The 21190-nt window shown below is 35.7% G+C and overlaps 2 protein-coding genes across 4 annotated transcripts in view; both read left to right on the forward strand.

Annotated features, from left to right (window-relative positions):
* Positions 1–978: 978 nt before the first annotated feature.
* On the forward strand, positions 979–10720 carry His2Av (Histone H2A variant). The gene is made up of 5 exons (XM_011070351.2): positions 979–1125; positions 1272–1349; positions 7512–7625; positions 8597–8726; positions 9255–10720. The coding sequence occupies exons 1-5, from the start codon at positions 1123–1125 to the stop codon at positions 9314–9316; spliced, it is 387 nt and encodes a 128-aa protein (XP_011068653.1). The 5' UTR covers positions 979–1122; the 3' UTR covers positions 9317–10720.
* A 903-nt stretch (positions 10721–11623) lies between these two features.
* The window catches only part of Cad87A (cadherin 87A), a 271251-nt gene continuing 261684 nt past the window's right edge, over positions 11624–21190 (forward strand). The window contains exons 1-2 of one of the 3 annotated variants that reach the window (XM_087412530.1): positions 11624–12065; positions 15750–15891. In XM_087412530.1, the coding sequence (XP_087268656.1) occupies positions 15854–15891 (38 nt within the window). In that variant the 5' untranslated portion in view covers positions 11624–12065; positions 15750–15853. Of the gene's footprint in view, positions 15892–21190 lie in introns of all 3 variants that reach the window. The other 2 variants (XM_087412531.1, XM_087412529.1) reach the window with 2 other exon arrangements.

Consider the following 21190-nt stretch of genomic DNA (forward strand, 5'->3'; position numbering starts at 1 on the left):
TATATATATATATATATATATATATATATATATATATATATATTGTTATACAATGATTTTATATTACTGACATATATTTCAGCGATAACGTTTCGCAAACATATCGTACCGCGAGGATGCATGATCGAAATACTGTTATTGAGAAAATACAATATTGTTAACTGTGAAGAACGGGGCAGTTTGTTTATGATGTAATTCCATCTGATGCACAACTGTGAATTTATAATCAATAATTTATACATGCATTAATGTATACATTATTTCGTGCTGTTTTTATTATTCCTTCTACATATGCATAAAAATCAAAAATATATCCAAAGCAAAACAAATCATATTGAAATGACGTTACAATAAATCATAACTGAAAAATAAATTTTAATAATGACATTAATTTTGATGTCACGATGACTTGTTCCGCTTGGTATTGTAAACGAAATTATTTATTATATCGTAAAAAATGAAAGAAAAATACAATGACTGATATACGAAAGGAAAATGAAATCAATTCTAACGTATTTCGTATGCCATATGTTAGCAACGTAGCAAACATAGCAAACATAATACTGATCGCTACAACATATCTCATTACAATATATTTAAGATAATTATAGAATCGTCGTCGGTTAAGCACGATCAGGACATTTGATCTCTAGATAGCGTGACACGCGCGAGTGCATTACAACAAACGTATCGTTTTTATGCTTCTGTTTACTTCATTTTTATTCATATGACCCATCGCCGATGAAACGACGACGCGGCGACGCGACGCGACGTATGTATAACATATACATAGATATATATACACGGGATAGGCGAGGAGGCGAGCAAGAATCGTTGGCGCATACGCGTGGTGCGCGTGGTGCGCACGGCACGGGCCGAGAGCCGAGAGCCGAGAACCGTTTATCGCCTCGACCGATAACTCGGCGAGTTGGCCGCCAGGCGGCGCCTCGCACCTCCGCAGCTTCGCCTCTATTGGCTGGCAGCCGGGTCACGTGGCACGACCGCGGGACGCGCCCGCAGCGCCAAGCGCATTTGGCGGGCTCGTCGCGTTTAGACGGCGTCGTTCGTGGCTGCTCGTAAGTCTTTCGTGCTGTGTGAAGTGTCGAATATCCACGTCGCGCAATGGTGAGTATCCGCGAGTTTTTGACGCGCACGACGGCCATCCGTGCCTACTGTCGGCGTCCCCGCACGCCGCGGATCCTCCTCCATCGACTGGCGGAGTTTCGCGGCTGGATCTTGCGAATTAACCTGTGATTTTCGTCTCTGAACAGGCTGGCGGTAAGGCGGGCAAGGACTCTGGCAAGGCAAAGGCGAAGGCGGTCTCGCGTTCGGCTAGGGCCGGCCTGCAGGTGAGTCGTGTGAAACGTTTCGACGCGGCTAACATACGTCGGCGGAGGATTGATTTCTCGGACAATAACGCGTGTTTTCCCCGATGGCATCTCGTTCCGGACCTCCTCGCATTCTCCATCTCGTGCGCTCTCGCGGCTTTGCAGGTTAAATCATCATGGTTGTGGCGCGAAAAGTCCGGCCGACTCTCGACAGTCTCGACACCGCGGCCGGCGAAGTGATTTTCCACGGCACATCGCGTGTCCGGACACATCGTTACGGACGCGTCGCGATGCTGCGTACTTCGCTCTATTCACGCTACACCAGACCTTTGAGAAACGTTCCCGTGGAACGGTTTATTTTTCGAATTTCGCATGTCGTACATTGATAATTTTCAAACGTGACCGACCGGCTTTCCTCGCGTTCCGGGTCGTCCCTTCCTCTCTCTTTCTCTCTCTCTCTCACTGCCCGGGATCGTTTCGGCGGGATTATTTAGCTCTGTGGCGAGCCCGGCAACCCGCTGTAAATCGAGAATCAATTTTGCCGCGAATCACAGCGGTCGTCCCGACTTTGTGCGGACTGGTGTGGACGAGCCCCCGAACGATCCAACTCAATGATACAAGCCGAAAGCGTAGTTTCGCTGTTTGTTGTTACCCCGTCCGTCCGTCCCTGAGCGATCGTCTCGCGACCGACGCGACGATTGTCATCGATACTCGCGCGGCCGAGCTTGTTTTTATCATATTTACGTTCGTCGCGACCGCGCGGTTGTCCATCGATCGTGCGTGCCGTCGCGTTTATTCGCCGACTTAAGCTCCCCGTCGCGTCGACGGGACACGGAAATAGGATTCCTATTCATCGGACGGCCGATCGAGGAGGCGCGAGAATTGCGAATTTGAATCGCCGATATTCACTTCTTATGTTTAAGATGGTCTTATTATTGGCTGTCTATGGGAAGAATATTGTGTAGTGAGCATTAAACTTTTAAGAAATTGACCAATCATAATCGATTCTAATTTTTTATTGTGATTATTCGATTTCTTACTGTTATAATTTACTACATCATATTATTACCAGTAGGTCTGTTCATGTTGCTTGAAATTCCCCAAAATTTGTTTCACTAAAAGGAGATAAATATATATGAGGCGTTAAAGAGAAAGAAAGCGCGGAGATACAGAGTGCAAAAAGTACAAACAGCGCGAACAGATCTATTGTAGATAAACAACTCTTTATGGGCCATCTACAATGGAAGTAATATTGTGCAGTAAACCGTCAGCTGTTAGACGTTGACCAATCACAGATCATTCTCACGTTTGATTGCGATTGGTCGATTTCTTATGCACATTTCTTATACACAATTTACTACACCATGGGTGCTTTCCATTTAATAACATGAGTCTCGACACAAGCATCGTTCTATCCTTGATATTCAGAGAGTGACAAAGATAGAACGACGTTATGTCGAGACTTGTGTCATCAAATGGAAAACACCCCATATTACTCCCATTGTACAAACAACTTTTTAAATATGATGATCTTGAAATACACTGCTCTGTGATTGGCTTGTATCTCAAGACTGTACTTAGGACACAGTCTTAAATATCAAAATTGACTATAAATACCGGTCTTCGTCTTCCTCGATCGCGATACATCGTCGCGTGGGTGGTGTTGCTTTCTAATTGCCGGATATCTCGATCGATCGTTTGTCATTTACACTGGGTTATCGTTTACTATCAACTAATAAAGGACACGTTTTGAAAATATCATCCCGGTACATTTAATTCATTTTTCCGTGAATCATGTGAGGAATGTTGTCCATTTGATGCGGAATGCAATTTTCGCTGATGCAATTTGACGATCAGGGTGCGTTCTATTTGACGCTCACAATGCTCGAGTATTATCCTTAACATTTGATGAACAAGGATGAAATATTCAACGAGCGTCGTGAGTGTCAAGTGTCAACGCACCCCCGTGATGCAGCAAAATTTCGTCGAATAAAACTGAAATTATGTAATTTAGGACGGAAATAAACGTAGCGAGTGATGACGTTATTTATTATTATTATTATTTTTTTCAAAATGAATGTCTATTTATTGAGTTTAAATTCGCATCGTATTTGATTCGGTTCGTTATTATAGCAAACCATCTGCATTAAGTAACTTGACAATTAAATATTAAAAGTTCTATTTTATTTTCACCATCAGATGAATTAAAATGAAAGCAGCGGTGCTTTTTGAACAAAAATATTTTGTTCAAACAAAAACTGTTCTTTTATTCTCGTTTAATTTAAATATAATACGTTGTAACTAAATTAGAAATTTACAGAAAGTTACGTCCTCTCATAGGAAAAAAAAAATTCATGACCGCGATTAAGTCGGTGTTAGTTATCACTGTTTATTAAAAGTTCTAGTCGATTTTTTGACATATTATCGACATGCCGCGTTTCCATAATCGTGATTAAAATTCTCAATTGTAATCACGCTCCGTCGTTTAAATGTTAACTAAAAATGCCTGTTCAAAGTGTCACATCGATGAGCAAAATCCTTGTTCGTGTTGAATGCGATCGAATCTTCTTTATTTACAAGCATATGCTTACATTTAGCTGATTCAGACCAGTTTCTATCGATGTCATTTAATTTTAATCTCGATTTAACTTATCTTTTCTTTTTTTTAATTTTTATACCCGTTTCTACTAATGTAGATTAATTTTAATCTTCAATAAACGATTTATTATTAATTTTAATTTTACTTAATTTTCACCTTTTTGTAATTTTTATTTCTCATTTCTACGAACAGATATGTTCGCGTTGCTTGCTATTTTTTGCATTAAGCATCTTCGCTCTCTTTCTCTTTAATGCCCGAATATATATTTATCTTATTTTATGTGCAACAATTTTTGGAGATTTTAATCAACGCGAATAGATCTAACATAGATTAAATTTAATTTTGGTTTAACTTATTTTTTTTCTAATTCTAATTAATAGAAAAGAGTAATTTAAATAGAGATTAAAGTTAGTCTTAGATTGACGACGAACTGGGCTTTAATATTAATGCAAACGAGGAACCGAAATGGGCTCCTAGGTTACAAGTCGATATTCCTGCCCGATAATTCCGTCGCCAATAACATTTGGCAAATAAGATTACTTCGATATACCACGCACTCTTTAGAAAGACAGATTAGAGGCACTTCTCCGCGAGACGATACTCAGAAACGACGCTTCGCCAGCAGGAATTAATTATACTTTTGTCGTATTTTGAAGTACGTACAAGATCGTGCAAAAATTAAGCATTCAACAAGTCTCGATAGCCCAGATATTCCCGGTTATTTACGATTCTCGTCGAACGACGCTCTTTGTGAAAATTCTCGACGCGTCTCGGGAAAGATAAAAAGTTATAGCCGATTCTGTGGGCTATTGAATAATCTTAGTCGAATTAAACACAATACGATTATAATAACAAAAATGTGTGTCGCTCGTGCAACGATGAAACTTTTAACGAACGATTAAACTTTGAAGTCGCGGTTTTGTAACAGATGAGCGTGAGATACAGCTGGAGTATGATTCGAATTTTTTTCTGTGACAAACTTGATGTACACCATACAAATTCTTATTCTTATGAATTTGAATCTCTGTGGAAATGCAACATTTCGACATGTCGATTGTGAGCCCGGTATCAGCGGTGACAAAATTATTGTGCAACAATATCGACCGCGTTTGAGACAGGAGAGGGAAGAGAGAGAGAGAGAGAGAGTGTACGAGGGGAGGGGAGGGGGAGTGAAGACCACTTACACGGGGAATCTTCGAACGAGAGAATGAGAGAATTTTAGAGAGCATCAGACGAGATAGATAGCTCTAGCTAGAGTGAGGTTCTCAAATGCGTCTCGAGGCGTCGGATGACGAAACTTTGTACCAAAAGTCGGAGAGCGAGAGAGAAAGAGAGAGAGAGAGCGAGAGAGAAAGGAGCGGCAGGGCGAAAGAGATAGAGACGGAGAGAGATGGAGAGAAAGAGCGAGCCAAATCGTACCGCTCGATATTCGTAGCGTGAGAACGGGACGAGGTCTGATATTCGCGCGGATTCCGCGAACAGAGCCGAGAGATGAGCGGGAATTTTCCTTTCTCCCTCTCTTTTTCTCTCTTGAGAGAGAACGACGCGGAATGTTGAAATGACGAAGCGGAATGTGCCCGGGACGCTTCGCGACGAGCAGACAGACACGACTTCCCGGGGCGACGATCTTCGCGGAAGAGGATGGATGAGACGACCGAGGTTCATTCCGGCCGCGTTGTGTTATGGAACTCTACGCGGAAATCCATGCTGTCGCGCTTATCGCTCGATATCCCGCCTCGACCGAGAGAGCCGAGAGAGCCGAGAGAGGCAGAGAGAGAGGCTACCGACGCCGTGACCGACAACGACCGGATGTCATATGAATGGATAGTAGACGCGAGTTGATCCGTCCGGAAAACGTTCGACCGGTACTGACGCAAAAGTTCCGGCAGAAGTCACTAGACGCGCCCTCAGTGGCGAATTAAGACACAGGGTGCCCCGTACCTTGGCGCAAGAAAGTTTCAAGAGTCTCGCAATTATTGACTTAAGTCGATATCATTGATATGTCAACATTTGGTGATTAAATTGTGGTGTCAGGTGACTGAATTATTGATTTCTATTCTTGTATCTCGTATCGGTGCATGTCACAAAACGTTATATAAAATGAGATATCATTGATTGTAAAACACATGTCCATTTCTACCAACGTAGAAATTTAATCTCAATTAATTTAATTTATTTTTATTTTTTTTTTCGAATTTTAAAAATTGGAAAAGGATGAAGAATAAGTTGAACAGGCATTAATCTTCAAGTAATAATAAGAATTTTTAACAATTCTGGATTTTAGGGTATATTTCTGCTATATTTCTGAGGATTTAAAAGTGATTTAAATATTTTTAATATTTCAAGTTATTTGTTATTTTTTTATTATAATTTTCTTTTATTAAATTTCTTTTGTGCAGTTTTAAATAAACGTTTTCTGCATTCATAGGGAAACCGTCTCTTAAATGCAGTGAACCATCGAGAACATTGTTGACGCTACGTTCAGATCAAATGTAGTTTTATTATTTATAAGTAATTTTAATTCGTCACTAATTATTCATTCGTTAATTATGTATAAAATAATTATTCAATCTCGAACGTAGCTTTTAAATTTTGCGATTTCGCAAATTGTTTGTATTTCGCATCTTGATGCAAATCTTCCGAGCAGAAAATTTGAAAGTTTAGGTGAAATGCGAAATTGTTGAGATTTATATAAGTTTTTTGTGTTATTTCCATCTTCTAGTTTGAAATTCAAAAATATTTGAAATTCCTCTTGTCTAGAATGTTTTACTTGATAATGAGACCATTATTGAGTACTTTTACGAAATGTTTTTATCACATTTAATGATAAAATGATGTCAGTGACAAACGATATATTTATTACATTATTTGCTTTACTTATTCCATTGTTATTCTACTTGTTTTATATTTTGCGGAAAAACGTACGGTTTCATATTTACATGGTTTTTTTTCGTGTCTTGCCTATCGAGTTATTTTTTTCAAATATTCCTGTAAGATTTGGGCAATATTGTTTAACAAACATTTCGATATAAATAAGTTTAAAGGTCCAAATTTAAAAACATGTCTACAGTTATAAACTTATAACTAAAAATATAACTTGAAAATACAAATTTAGTAAATTTTTTAATTATTTCTTCGGAATATTTTCGTACTCGGGATATCGTTTCCAATCGTAAATGTAAGCAACAAAATAAAATTTTGCGCCTTAATAACATCCAATTTAGATATAATGCAAAAGTTCGGTCTTATTACGGAGTTGAGTATACTTTATGTACATATATTATTGACAGCGTCTGGAAAATAGGATGCCGGTAATGATGTTTACGAAGTTTACCATATAACTACGTGGTAGTCGAACAGTCGTTCCCTTTTCGCTCTGAACCTAAAGTCCAACTTCGAGACCGAGCTTTTTATATCACTACACACGTATTACATACATTTCTGCGCGTAACAGTGACGTCAAGTCTCTCAACGCATAAGAAACATATACCGGGTGTATCGAGGTGACGAGGGGCTGCAGGTACTGTCATCGCTTTCCCGGGGGTGAGAAAAGCGCGGGCTAATACCACCGTCTCTCATTGCAGTTCCCCGTAGGCAGAATTCACAGGCATTTGAAAAACAGAACCACGAGTCATGGTCGGGTAGGCGCTACTGCGGCGGTCTACAGCGCGGCCATTTTGGAATACCTTACGGCCGAGGTAAGTGAGCATACATGTGCGTGCACGCGTGTGTGTGTGTGTATACATGAGAGTGAGAGAGAGAGAGAGAGAGAATGCGAGAGATTGTAACTGATATTGTAACCAAGACCGAAATCGAGACTCCATTCAATTCGGAGAAATTCTCGTAAGATCAAGGATTTCGTATGACAAGCTGATAATTTGACAATTGAAAATTTAAACGAAAGGAGATATCGATACAGATAAGAATGGTTTAAGCCGACAAAGGAGAAGATAAGAATGTAAGAAGCGAACAATAAATAATTATAAATGATAACGATGAAATAAGCAGGATTATTTGTGAGAATAGGGAAAAATATTTATGCATTTAATTATATTATTGTTTTTATCGTTAGTATATTGCGTTTGCAAAAAGAAAATAGAAATATCTCAAAACCTTTTATCTAATCGTTAATTACAATTTGAATGTAATTATAATTGAAAACAATGTAATTTGATATAAATTTAGTTAAAATTAAACTTAGGGCGCAGTTACGTTATTTAACGTCTAATTATTGAACTATTTATATTTTATGCAATGTAACTAAATAATTAATGTCCAATAATGCTTACGCTGACGTAAATGCAGGGAGGAGACAAAGAAAGAATGGACATTGTACATAGAAGATAGGGAGAGAATTAAAATACAGGCAGAAAACCGTTACAAACGCGGCATCACAAGTGTGATGGCGTCGCAGTCTCTAAAAACATAGCTCCCTTTCCCGCTTTTATTTTTGAGTTGAATTCATTTTAAATTAATTAAATATTTAATATCGATGGCAATATACGTTTATTGAAATTAAAATTGCCATGTACGCGCGAGAGAGTAATTCACTTTGACTGACAATCATTTTTATGGCTTATTATTTTCATTGTTTGTATAGCTATTATTGATATATTTTATTTTCTATAGAATGGTTTATTAAACAGTTACAATTTCTTTTTGCTCTCAGGTATTGGAGTTGGCGGGAAATGCATCAAAGGATCTGAAAGTTAAACGTATTACACCTAGACATTTGCAACTCGCTATTCGTGGTGACGAAGAATTAGATAGTCTCATTAAGGCAACTATTGCAGGAGGAGGTACGTGTCTTTTTATAATTTTTACATAGCTTATATATTTAACTATAGTTATTAACGTAAATTCTTAATTATTTATAATTTCGAAAATTATCAACTTTATGGGATGACATTTTGTATGCAGTAATGTTCAAAGTTTCTGTACATGTATGTAAGTTTGTTGCTAATTTTTTTTATGACTTTTATACTAGTGAGAAAACGAAAAGGAAATTTATGAATACAATAGAATATTTTATTTACTTCAACAAATACAGAAGGGAATTTGTTTTACAAGAAATGCTTTAGCCTCACATATCCTTCCGCACTTCTATTTATGCGTCTAATTACATAAAGACAATTACTTTTCTCTAAAACTATTCAATTCCTTACTCCGAATGTCTTAATTGACTCCTATTCTGTTCTAATTATCCTATTCTTTATATACTCGTCTACCTCCCCCCTAGTATTCTTTAATCACAGCCACCTGTTTCATACAATACTGACATATTTCCTCTGAGAAAGAAATTTATGTATATTGTTGTTTGATTGCAGGTGTTATTCCACATATCCACAAATCACTTATTGGCAAGAAGGGTTCGCAGAAGCCAGCATAATTTAGCGATAATTGACATTGAATATTTTAAGATTCGTGGACAAACGGGAGGAGGAAAGAATTGGTCCAGTGCTTGTTAACAAAGTGTACCTAGATTACTAAATCGATGGCGAGACTGGCGTGATATATACATAGATATATATATATAGATATATAAATAAAACAGTATATTGAGATATAATTTAATATAGATAAAAAAATAAGAGTTAAAGAAAGACAAATGTTCATTGATAATTGACAAACGGACAAGACAGGGAGAGAGAATGGGTTCTAGGCCGAGTGTAGGAAATTTTAGAGTGTTGCGAGCGATGCGTTATAGCATGGCTCGAGATAACGGAAGTCTTTGGTAGTTTGCAACTTTTGAACATTGTGAAAACATCAGAGAACGTATGAAAATCTGTTCAATTACTATGTTTAATTATTTACAACTGTGAGCGATTACTTTATCAAACTGTCATCGTTGAACTTTTGTCTCATTTTCGTTTTTGAATCGCGTCATGTACTTCTAAGAGGTAGGTTTTGTTAATTTGCTTTCAAATAACTCTCATTTCACAATCTCGTACAACACACATAAATCCAGTTCATCGTTTCATATGAATTTAATATGCTTTATTAATCTTTATTAATATACGTTTATGTCGGTAAAATTACGCTTTATAATTATAATTATGAGATTATGAACAGTTAATTAACAGTTCCTTATTATTGAATTCGTTATGATAAGAAAAGAAGGAAAAATGGCAAACTTCAGTGTGCATTTTCGAGTAACTTAAAATGAGTAACTCCATTTGGCCAAATTCATATAAAATATATAATAAAATTTCAATTTACTAGTTAGATATTAAATCGTCTCGCGCGTTCATCACGGTTCACAAGTTTCTTGCGCTTTCCTCCTGTCAGAATCACGAAGATTATTATAAGGTTTCGATAATAATAGCAACGATTCCAGAGTTTGAAAGTTTAACCATATGACTCGATTGTACATAACGGTTTTAATTACATACAGAAAACTCGTGTAACATATGGATGAAATTGAGTTTGTGAATATTAAGTTCTGTGAGCTGCTGAAATTAAATGAGCTTTTCATCTAAAAAACCAGATTGTGGAATGTTTAGTTCTGTTACAAATTTTTTTTTATCTTGCGAGCTAATAAGCGAAGACTGACTTCGTTTCTTGTAAAATAATTTGGAAAATAGATACAGAAACGATTCGATATATCCGATGATTTATTTGCACATATGAAAACGTGCTTATTTTTTATTTCCGCTCATTTTTTTCTTTCTAATTTTAATGTTTGTCACTTCGTTATTCCTACGATTTAGCTTAATTTTTATTGTACCTACACGGTTTCGCACCATATGTAAAACGTTCATTTTCATACATAATAAAGATAAATTTTATTAAACTTTGCATGCATATCGTAAATTTGTACCATATGTAAAACATTTATCAAAGTTAAACTGCATGTGTGTTATCAACTATTACTCTGTATAAAATTATGAATTAGGAGAAGGTATGTATTTCAATCCTTAAAAAAAGTAAATTTAATTTTACTTTCATACAAATTTTTAATATAAAATGTTTGTTGGGGTCGTCATAAATTTATAAATTTATAAATTTTATTAAATTGTAAATAAAATTACTGCGACACTATATAAGATTTTGATTTAGGGGCTATGTATTTTATTTCCATAAGCAATTCAATGCTTCTAATGTAAAATGTTTGTTAGTCATAAATTATATTAAACTCTCTCTCTCTCTCTCTCTCGCTGCAAATCATAGATTACTGCAATAGTTTATACAAGATTTTAATTTAGAACGTACATATCTTATTCTTTAAGAAAAGAAACTATAATTTGATTTTCATAAGCAATTTGATACTTCTAATTATAAAAAAGAAATATTGGAAGAATATACATAAAGAATTTATATCAAAGAAAAAAAATTACATGCATGTTTCATCCATCGTAGGTATTTATACACCTATCTAAAAATAAAAAAAAATAGAGATGATGTGGGCAATCTTTGTGTATATACATCGATTTTATAAATAAGCTACGATTCCACTCGGTCGCTCTTAATGGCTTCGGGTATTGCCGGATATCGAAAATAGATACGCTTCGGTATATATTCATATATATACGTATTTCGTTGCCGACGTGACGACAGGCGACAGCCCTGACCATGCAAGCATTGCAAGCTTAAGCGCGTCCGTGCGGTGGCGTCGTCTGGCGAGTAACGCGTGAAGTTGCCGCGGTTCCCGTCCCCGCCAATTTTACGAGCTGCTCCCGCCGGGCACGCCGCACGATCGGCACGATAGCTGTGAAGTTGGTGGAGCAGGAGGGGAAGGAGTGCCCGCGCCTGCGCGCTATTGGCGAGCGCGAGCGAAACGGAGCTCCCCCCCACTCCCGCGATGGTTACGGCGCTTGGCTTGGAGTAGACGAGTAGTTGGAGTGAGTGAAGTCGCAGTCGCCTTTCACGGGTACGGTCGGGTTGGTCGGTCGGTCGTTCGTTCGGTCGGTCGGTCGCCCGAGCGGGGCTTGGAGTAACGTACACGTTCGCGATCGCTCTCTCTCGTCGGAGTCGCTCCGGGTATTAACGTCGTTGCCGGTGCATCCTTGGTAAGGACCGGCTGTGTGACACGCGACAGGCGCGCGCACGCATACGCGCGCAGCACGACGCATACCTCGCCGCTGCCCCGGGCACGCACTTGGCTCGCGGTGACAGATCGCGTGGAACAGGAGTCGAAAGTGTGTATCTCCCGTAGGACGCGTAGTCCTTCCTATTATCGTCTCATCCTATTATCATCGTATTACGACATTGAAAAAAGAGATCACGAGAGGTAGACGTGCGTGTGCGCGCGCGCGCGCGTGTGTGTCTCATCTCCAGTCGTTTAAAAACACGCATCGCCCTGAAGTTGCCGCTGCGTCCGTCCGGTGTATGTACTCCGCTGTCGCGTGAAGTTGCCGGTACATCGTCTGCATGCAAATTGAACGTGCGCGCGCGTGAGTTCGTGATCATTTTTCCTGCCGGCGATCCTCTCCTACTCGCGATCAGTGCCAGTCGCGTGCGGAATTCGCATCCGAGAGTTCAAGGAAAGAGCACGCCGTCCCCTTTCCTTTCTCGCTCGCCTCGCTTTACGTCGTCATCAGGTTGTCGCTCTATGTTATTCGGGACAAGACAAAAAATCATCCGTTCCCGGCTTCCGTTTACATGACGTCATTCAGGTGATTCGCTTGCTATTTCGAAAGCGTGTTGTAACAATTTCTGAGTAGCATTACGAGATAAAACGAGAATTATTTGATAATATTTGTCCGTTTCCTATGCTTGCAAATATTGACGATATTTTGATATCAAAATTGACGAATGGTTATTCAAGTCGTGGCAAGTTAAAGAATATAATAATTTAAATCCGTTTTATCGTTAAATTTATATATCTTTTATATTATATTATAATTAATATTCAGTTGATAAGATTTTCTTTAAAAGATGTCTTTAAACACCATGAATTGGATTTTATCTACGATGAGGACATTCGTCAGTAGAAAGTAAATGGCCGCATTCAGCAGAATGTTTATTTTGTAACTACTGGAAGTTTTCTGCGCTGAGATAATAGAACTGTTCTTTTAGATCTAAAAGTACAATTCAATGAGTGCGAAGAAAACTTCAACAGTTGCAAAATAAACATTCTGCTGAACGCGGCCAATGCACTGAAAAGAAAATTTATTAAATCTTACTACAATTTCTTTGAATACTAAGTAAACATTTACTTATAGTGATAAATATTCGCTCAACAAAAAAATGATAGTTAATCAAATTAATGATTCTTGTAGCAAATAAATTCTAATTTATGCAATACATAAATAAATGTATGGTTTTAAAATTTTGGAAGAAAACCGTTTTTTCCAATTTTTCCGCGGATTTTTTCGGTTCCTTTTTCAAAAATAGAAAAATTGATGTGCGTGTTCATAAAACCTATCATATTTCTTTCTGCAATTTGAAAAAAGCTTTTTTAAAACTATAAATATATGTTTACATTTAATTAATATTTATTTAGAATTATCTAACAAATATTTATTAAAATTTAGTATTTCTTTCAATGGGAAAAATATAGTTTGAGGTATTATGTATGATGGGAAAAGCAATTATTTCTGATGCATTGTCGTTGTCAATCTAATCTTTTAATCTAACAATGTAAATATTGCAAAAATTCATTCGCTGGCTGCACATGTCGACAAAATTTTTCTTGTAAAGCCGTCATAATTACTTATTACAACTATTAGAAAGAATACTTTTTATTGAATACAGCAAAAATGAAAAGCATATTACAGAACGTCGATAACTCTTTTTCTTCATCGGATTCATGCGATAAATGCGTTTTATTTACATGGCGAAATCTGTTTGGTTGCGTAATGATATTCATTTTAATGATATTCATTTTCATATTTTTCCGAAAGTATTTACGGATGAATAATATTTGATATTCGTTATTAGTTACTTTGATGTCTCACGTAACGAATCAGTTTATCCGTATAGTCGATTAAATTCTAGCTAATTATGCCCACAAACTCGAATGATTAATTATTAATTACTCCGAGCCAGTAAAGATTAACGAACATGTGTGTGCAATTATGGTCGTTTGGACGCGACAAATGGAGGGAACGTAATTGCAAACGCCTACCTTCGCACATGTAACGTATTGAGTAAATCAAAGTCTTCGCGCGAAGTCTTCGAGTCTTTAATTGACTCGATCTTTTAAGAATATAATCGAAAGCAAGTAACTCGATCAAAGTGTAATTTCTTTACTTTCTTAATCGAGCGCTATATCGCCTTCCCTCGCGCGTATCTAATGTATTACATGATGAATTGAGCTGGTACGGATATCTCTTTGATCTAAATTGAGATATGGCGGAAAAAACAAATATTAATCAAAAATTGATTAATATTTTATCGCGAAAAATCGATATCTGTTTCTCGAAGAAAGGAAGAAAAAGGAAATACACGTGAAAAGAGGGTTTCATCTGTGCACAATACCAATTGGACACATTTGTTTATTTCAGTTGGTGCCTAGAGAAATTTTTCAATATACCACCAAATTTTATATTAAATTGCCTAATTGGCGATGTGGATAATTGGGACTCTCCTTACGTGAGAATGGACGCATTTAGCAAACTCAACAGTTGAGTAAACGCTCGCTGCTATTTGTATGTATATTCTTGTCATGGGCGTCGACTATACTGTAGTTGATTTGGAGTATTTCAAAATTTTTCCATGTGTTCCGGAATTCCACACTTGGAAATCCGAAGAATGTATAAATTATTTTTTTGACGAAATAATTTATTATTTAATATTTTAATAAAAATGAAAGTTGATCAAACTATATATATATATGAAAAGTTGCCTGTTTACAACTCGATCGGCGGTTGCCTCTTTTACGACCGTCGATCAGTGTTTCACTAGTGCTCAGATGTAGCGCTTCGATGAAACGAAAGTGACATTAATCGCATTATTACAATATATAAAATTGATTTTGACAGGAGCAAATTAAAACTACATCGAACGATGTTTTATAATGGAGGTCAAGAAAATAGAGATCTATAATTTAAAAGGTGCCGTTAATTTTTTGAAAAAAGATGTAGCCGTGAGAGAAATTATATCAAGAATACACAAAAATGGTAAAACTCCTGCTTACAATCCTGGCAACATCCTGCATTGCGGAAAGATTTTTTTTTAGCTCTTAAGAGATTAAAAATAACTTAACTACGTTCTAGCCCATTGTGCGGGAACAAAGATCCTATAACAGTGGGAGTTTTCTAGCAAGAGTACATTTTCTAGATCACCCAATTAGACTTTTAGCCCTCGAAGAATACGTCAATAGCAGCGAGCGCTCGCTCAATTATTGAGTCTACTGAATTTGAGCTAGTGAATCATTACAGCTTTGTTGTTTGTCAACGTTAAACAAGGATGAAATGATTCACTGTGTTACACTCTGTCCTTGCTGGAAAACGCCCAGAGTCTGAACCACAAGATAACAAACTTTTGATTAAACTGTCGTTTTTGTCAACTTCAGTAAGTTAGAATGAATAAGGTAGTAAGTTAGAATGAGATAACATAAAAAGAGACAATATATACATCCCTTCTTTCATATTCTCGTTTTGACAAAACTGCTTGTGGTCAGATTCTGTTATAAGGTCTCCAGTGTACGAGAAGGACGAAGGGAAACGCGATATCGCGGAGGCGAGCGAAGTTTCGATTTGAATTCCGCGCGGAACTTGGCGTGCAGTCGCGGCTAACTTCCGACCGTTCGGTTCGAGCGAAAGTCGTCGCCGACGCGACGTGACGCTCGGAATTCGCGTGCGATTTGTTACGGGTGCGTTTCGTTACGTCTCGCTCGAACGAAGCCCGCTCGAGAGAAAACGTCTTCTGCTTCGAAGGCTGGTGTGCGCGTCGCCACCGCACGGGGTGCCTGGCATGGAGTGATCTGCTCGCCGCCGTGAGTCTTCCCACGCAAGCACGACCGGCCCAGGATTCTTCGAGGATGACGAGCAGGCACGCGGAACGAGCCGTCGCCGCTCGGTGAGTCCCTTTTCCTTTATCGCAAAGCGACGGTATCATGGGCCGCATTTTACATATGTATGTATGATGCACGGTGAACGTGACTCCGAACGGGAGTAACCTATAAGGCTCCAAACGTGAGTCGTTTTAGTTGCTCGCTCTTACACTATTTTTTGCATTATAATTAGAAAAGCTGTCTGGATGTAGTTTTCGAAAGTGAAAGGAAAAATTAAGGAAAAAATTAAGCACGACGAATTTACGGAATGGATTTACGGAAAAAAAATGTGGATGAGAAATATCCGAGAGAGAAGGAAAGAACGAGGAAAGGAAGAAGAAGAGAGAATAAATGAGCTATGAATTTCAAATTTGTTTTTTTTTCTTTTATTTTTGTGATTACTCTTAGATCTGTTCGCGTTGTTTGTACTTTTTGCACTCGGCATCTTTGCTTTCTCTCGCTTCAACGTCCGAATATATATTTATCTTCGTTTAAGTGCAAAAGTGTTTGGGGATTTCAAACAATGCGAACCTATTATCTACGAAAGAGAATTCATGAGTTTTGCACTCGATCAATGCTATTACATTCAATACGTTCGTTTTCTTCTTCTATTTTCGTGATTACTTTATACAAAAGAAAATTCTGTGTTTTGCATTCAAAGATTAATGCAATTATATCCCCTATATGTGAAATATTTAAATTGAATATTTATAATTGGCATAAAAAATCGTATTCTTCGTTTCTTCTTCTTTCCGGAAAAATATCTGAATATTTGAATTGGAATTTTAAACTTAGAATATTGAAATTATATTCTTCGATCGTTGAAATACTATTTTGAAATTCCACATTCTTTCTGTGTCTTAGTGAGAATGACCTAAGGCTATATTTTTGGTATTTTGAATACAAGATAGATTTATTTTAAATTTCGAGCCAAATGTAATACATGAGTTATGGTTTTACCATTGTAAAACCCAGAAAGTTCTAAATTTATTGCTGACCGCAATTTCTACTGAAATAAACAGAAAAAATGTTTTAAAATATTCTTGTATTAACATTTTGAAATAGTTACTGAATTATTAACGATATTATATTAACAATAAAATATAGAAGATAATATGAAGATGAGGCTCGAAAATATAGAAGAAAATATGAAGGGCTTTTCTCGATGAACTAAATTTTATACAGCTAAATAGATAAAGATTTTTCCTTCATTTAATTTGATAAAATAAATTTTACTTTATTAATAGATTTCAGTTTAACATTAGTTCTAAAAATGTTCAGTATCGAAAATTCAATTAATAATGATCATACAATTTTCTCGTTGAAATTTATTTCGAGCTTATCAGATATTCGATTTATATTAAATTGATATTAAGTTATTAAATTAAATATATTGTAGAGAAAAGTAGATATATGTTAACATTTTTATTATTTTTACACAGATTTCGTATTTTCCATTTTTAGTTTTTTAAATATATGAATTCAGCATTGAATTGTGCTCCAAATCCACGTTAATTAATCTTACTCATTGTGTAGCCGGTTTCCGAGTCGTATAACCTACATATTAATATTTATATACTATTTAATTTTGTGAACCGAAAGAAAAGAAAACATATATCCCGTTGTAAAATATTGTATATATGTATAAGAAAATTTTAGTGACACAAAGTTGAGTTAAATGAGAAAATTAGAGTGAAAACGCTCGTATATTTTCTAAACAAATTAATAAAGTCGTGGCTTATTTCGAGCTTATAATTAGACTGACTGACTTAAATTAATACAATTAACATAACAATGTAAATACTATATAATAATCTAAATACAATTAATAAAATAATATAAAAAAATATAAAATTACAAACGTTTCGGCTTACAAAGCCTTCTTCAGTGTATAAAGCAAAAATACGTTATTAAATTATCAATTAGATAGCGTTATATAATGAAATATTTATAAACCATCAGTGGTAATGTGTCGATTCATATAAGATTCGAATGTCAAAATGTGTTAAGACAGATTACATAAAATAAGAAGATTGTTAATTGTATTAATTTAAAGTCAGTCTAATTATAAGCTCGAAATAAGCCATGACTTTGTTAATTTGTTTAAATGAGAAAAAGATACTATTTTCCACACATTTGTGTTTTTATGTACAAAATAATGAATAAATAATGAAATACATTGGAATAATGTTTGGCGTTAACAATGATTGTTGAGTAATATCTGGATTGTTACTAGTGATATGATAAATAATATGATAAATCCGATATCTCATTTTATTGATATGAATTTTTTTACGTGCGCGAGCAGTATAATATGATTATGACATAGCGCCGTGCGTTGTAATTATTTTTAACGTAATATCCCGTTTTATCGTTTCATGCTTTTTTCCATCGGTTATTGTTATTGTTATTACAGCAATGTTATTATTGCAACTAAGCTAAAAGAGCCTGTTGTGATATTACGCGTGTAATTTTACCTTTTGCGCCGAATCTTATCTGATCTGATCGTGCAGTTTAATTCCGCGAAAGATCACCTTTTAAAAATGCTCACCTATATATATATATATACCACTCGACAGAATCTTGTTTACACGAGCACATCGGGCGTATCATATCATTAATGCAAACTTTCGCCGGTCACGAATGCCTTACTCAATTCGGTTTGTTTTCGCGCGCACGCGGATGTAACACTTCGCAGGGAGCAATTATGGAACTCGCGGTCTAAGTTCGCCTCGCGAGCAGTCGCGATAATGAACCAAGATCGCCGTGCGGTCTCCTGGTGCAACGTTGTGTATATATACGGCTGCCGTTTGGAGAGCATTGTGCGCGTTAACCCTTGAAATAACCTAACGAGAAACTGTATAAGGTATCCTCGTTCTCATAATTACCTTTTCGTTCTTCTGTGTTTAACGATTTACATGATTGTTCCAATCTGAATTAATTTTGTAGGAATTTCTATGATGTATTGTTTAAAAAAGGAGATTTTTTTTTTTTCACTGTGCTTATATATGTGCTTGTATATGTTGAAGACGTTATTATTAACTGTTATTGTTAGTACACACGATTCACGCAAAAAAATATTTTTCTGTTCCAATTAGAGTTGTTGTATCTGAAAATTATGTATCATACGCATAGAATTTATAGCACAAATTCTATCTCTGTCTTCTATATGATCCCTGGTGAAGATTTTTCTCATAATTTTCATACGAATTGGAACATTTTTCAAAAATACTCAGAAATATTCGGAAAGTTTACATCTTCTCTCAGAATTTTTCATACAAGTGAATTCTGAAATATTCTGAAATTTTTCGTCTCATAATTTAAAAAAATATTTTAAAATTTTTTAGATTTTATAATTCATTTCATCAAAAATTATACTTATAAAAAATCTTCAAAATCTTACGATATTTTATAATTAACATATATGAAAAAATTTTGAGAAAAGATGTAGATTTTCTAAGAAATGTTCTAATTCATATAAAAAATGTGAGAAAGTTATAAAATTAATATAGAAATTCTGAAAAATTATATGAAAAATTCTGAGAAAAATTTCATCAGGGATTAGATGCAATACATATCTAATATCGCAGCTTGTTAGAAATTTATCTATTTTAGCTACTTTTCGTACTTGGATAATTTTCGCTATAACTGCAAGATCACTTTTTTGAGTATTGGGTCATTCGTGCCCTGCACTGTTAAATGTCGAAAGCAATGGTAACCCAATCCCTTGAGTTTTATCCTTAAGGCTCCTGAGTAGTCACTTCAGCTATATTGAATCAGTTATAGTATCATTGACGTTATAAGCGAGAAATGACACGTTGATTTTTCTTGCATATCATTTGTAAATAAAGAGAATTTGGAAGAAACGAAATGATAAAATCGCTTTAAAATAAGACTCTTCTTATCTCCTCTGATAGTCGAAAAAAGCTCGTGAAGTGAGAATAGGCTACGCATTAAATAAAAACTAGTAAACGCACTTTACGTGCCTTTTACGATTACTTATTGACTATCAAGGGAGATAAGGATAGTTTTCGTCCATTTTTACAAGTATTTCAAAGCGATCTCATTTTATTTCATCCAAATCCTCTTTATTTACAACTAGCATGCAAGAAAAATCAACGTGTCATTTATGACACTTTTCTCGCTTATGACGTCACGATTCAATATGGCTAAAGTGAGTACTCAGGAGCCTTAAGTACTGAAGTAAAAATAGTGACACTTTTACTGAGATTTGTTCTTGAAACATCGATTTTAAAAAATTGGAATAAAAATACAGGAATTTTATAAATCTATGTTTTATTAATTAAGTTGTTAATCAGTCTTTATGAAAGTACTGAAAATGAGATACAGTTTTGTTTTCGTGGTTCCATTGACCAACTTCAGTATTCGAGAATTAAATATCATTTTTGTAATTTTTAACAGTCGACAGGGGAGACTATGGAACCTCTGTTGGAGATAAATTTCTTTATGCTGAAATTATGCTAAAATACCGAGAAAATCGCAATGTATTGTAATTACGACATTTGTAGAAATCAAGAAAGTCGCCTGAAGACTCATACAGTGTTTCTTTTTGGAAAAAGGGATAAAATAAAAGTTGATATCTCGATTTTGATATCTCGATCTGCACTCTAGTGCAGTTGAAGTGCATATAATGTAATTTAATTTAATATTTATTATAATTATTGATTTTAAGAACCAAATTGCAAAATCCGGTTGTGTATTCGCTTTTGTAGCTCCATAAAAATAAAAAGCTGAAAGTATCTCGTGACACAATATTAGCTTCTAGGAGATAAAATCAGCATAAAGACATGTATTTACACCGCGAAGAGTATGGAGTGGATCATTTTATTTATTATAATATTTTTAGCAGAAAATGCAAAATCTTATGCACGCTTTGTAGCTTCGTAAAACATAAGTCAAACAAAGTTTTATGACAAAATGTTTCTTTTACGCTACACTATACGACAGAATGCAGATATGTATCTACACCGCAAATGGGGTGTAAATGAGTTGGCTTGTTACTCGTTATTCTTGTCAACCCTTAACTTCCATGTACGTCAGGATATAAATAAATTCATTTCTTCCATTAGTTTCAAAGTGAACATCGTCCGTATAAACGTCTGCACTTAGTAAATAATAAATTTCATAAAATTTGAGTCGAACTTAATATATTTTCTTGAGTTTCATTGGTTAACTCCATTGTTTTCAAATTAACGATATATTAGGAGCAGTGGCGACTTATAGAAATGATTAAAGATAATTCAAATTGAGTATAATTTGACATTATAAATTTAACAGCGTACATTTTTTTTCCTTCGAAAAACT

This window comes from Acromyrmex echinatior, chromosome 13 (assembly GCF_024713525.1).
Source record: "Acromyrmex echinatior isolate Ae372 chromosome 13, ASM2471352v2, whole genome shotgun sequence".
NCBI classification, from domain to species: domain Eukaryota; kingdom Metazoa; phylum Arthropoda; class Insecta; order Hymenoptera; family Formicidae; genus Acromyrmex; species Acromyrmex echinatior.

Bases quoted from the DNA above. Each gene is read 5' to 3' on its own strand.
- His2Av (XM_011070351.2), top strand. The intron at 1,350-7,511 runs GTGAGTCGTGTG...CTCTCATTGCAG, and splicing joins CGGCTAGGGCCGGCCTGCAG to TTCCCCGTAGGCAGAATTCA. The intron at 8,727-9,254 runs GTACGTGTCTTT...GTTTGATTGCAG, and splicing joins GGCAACTATTGCAGGAGGAG to GTGTTATTCCACATATCCAC.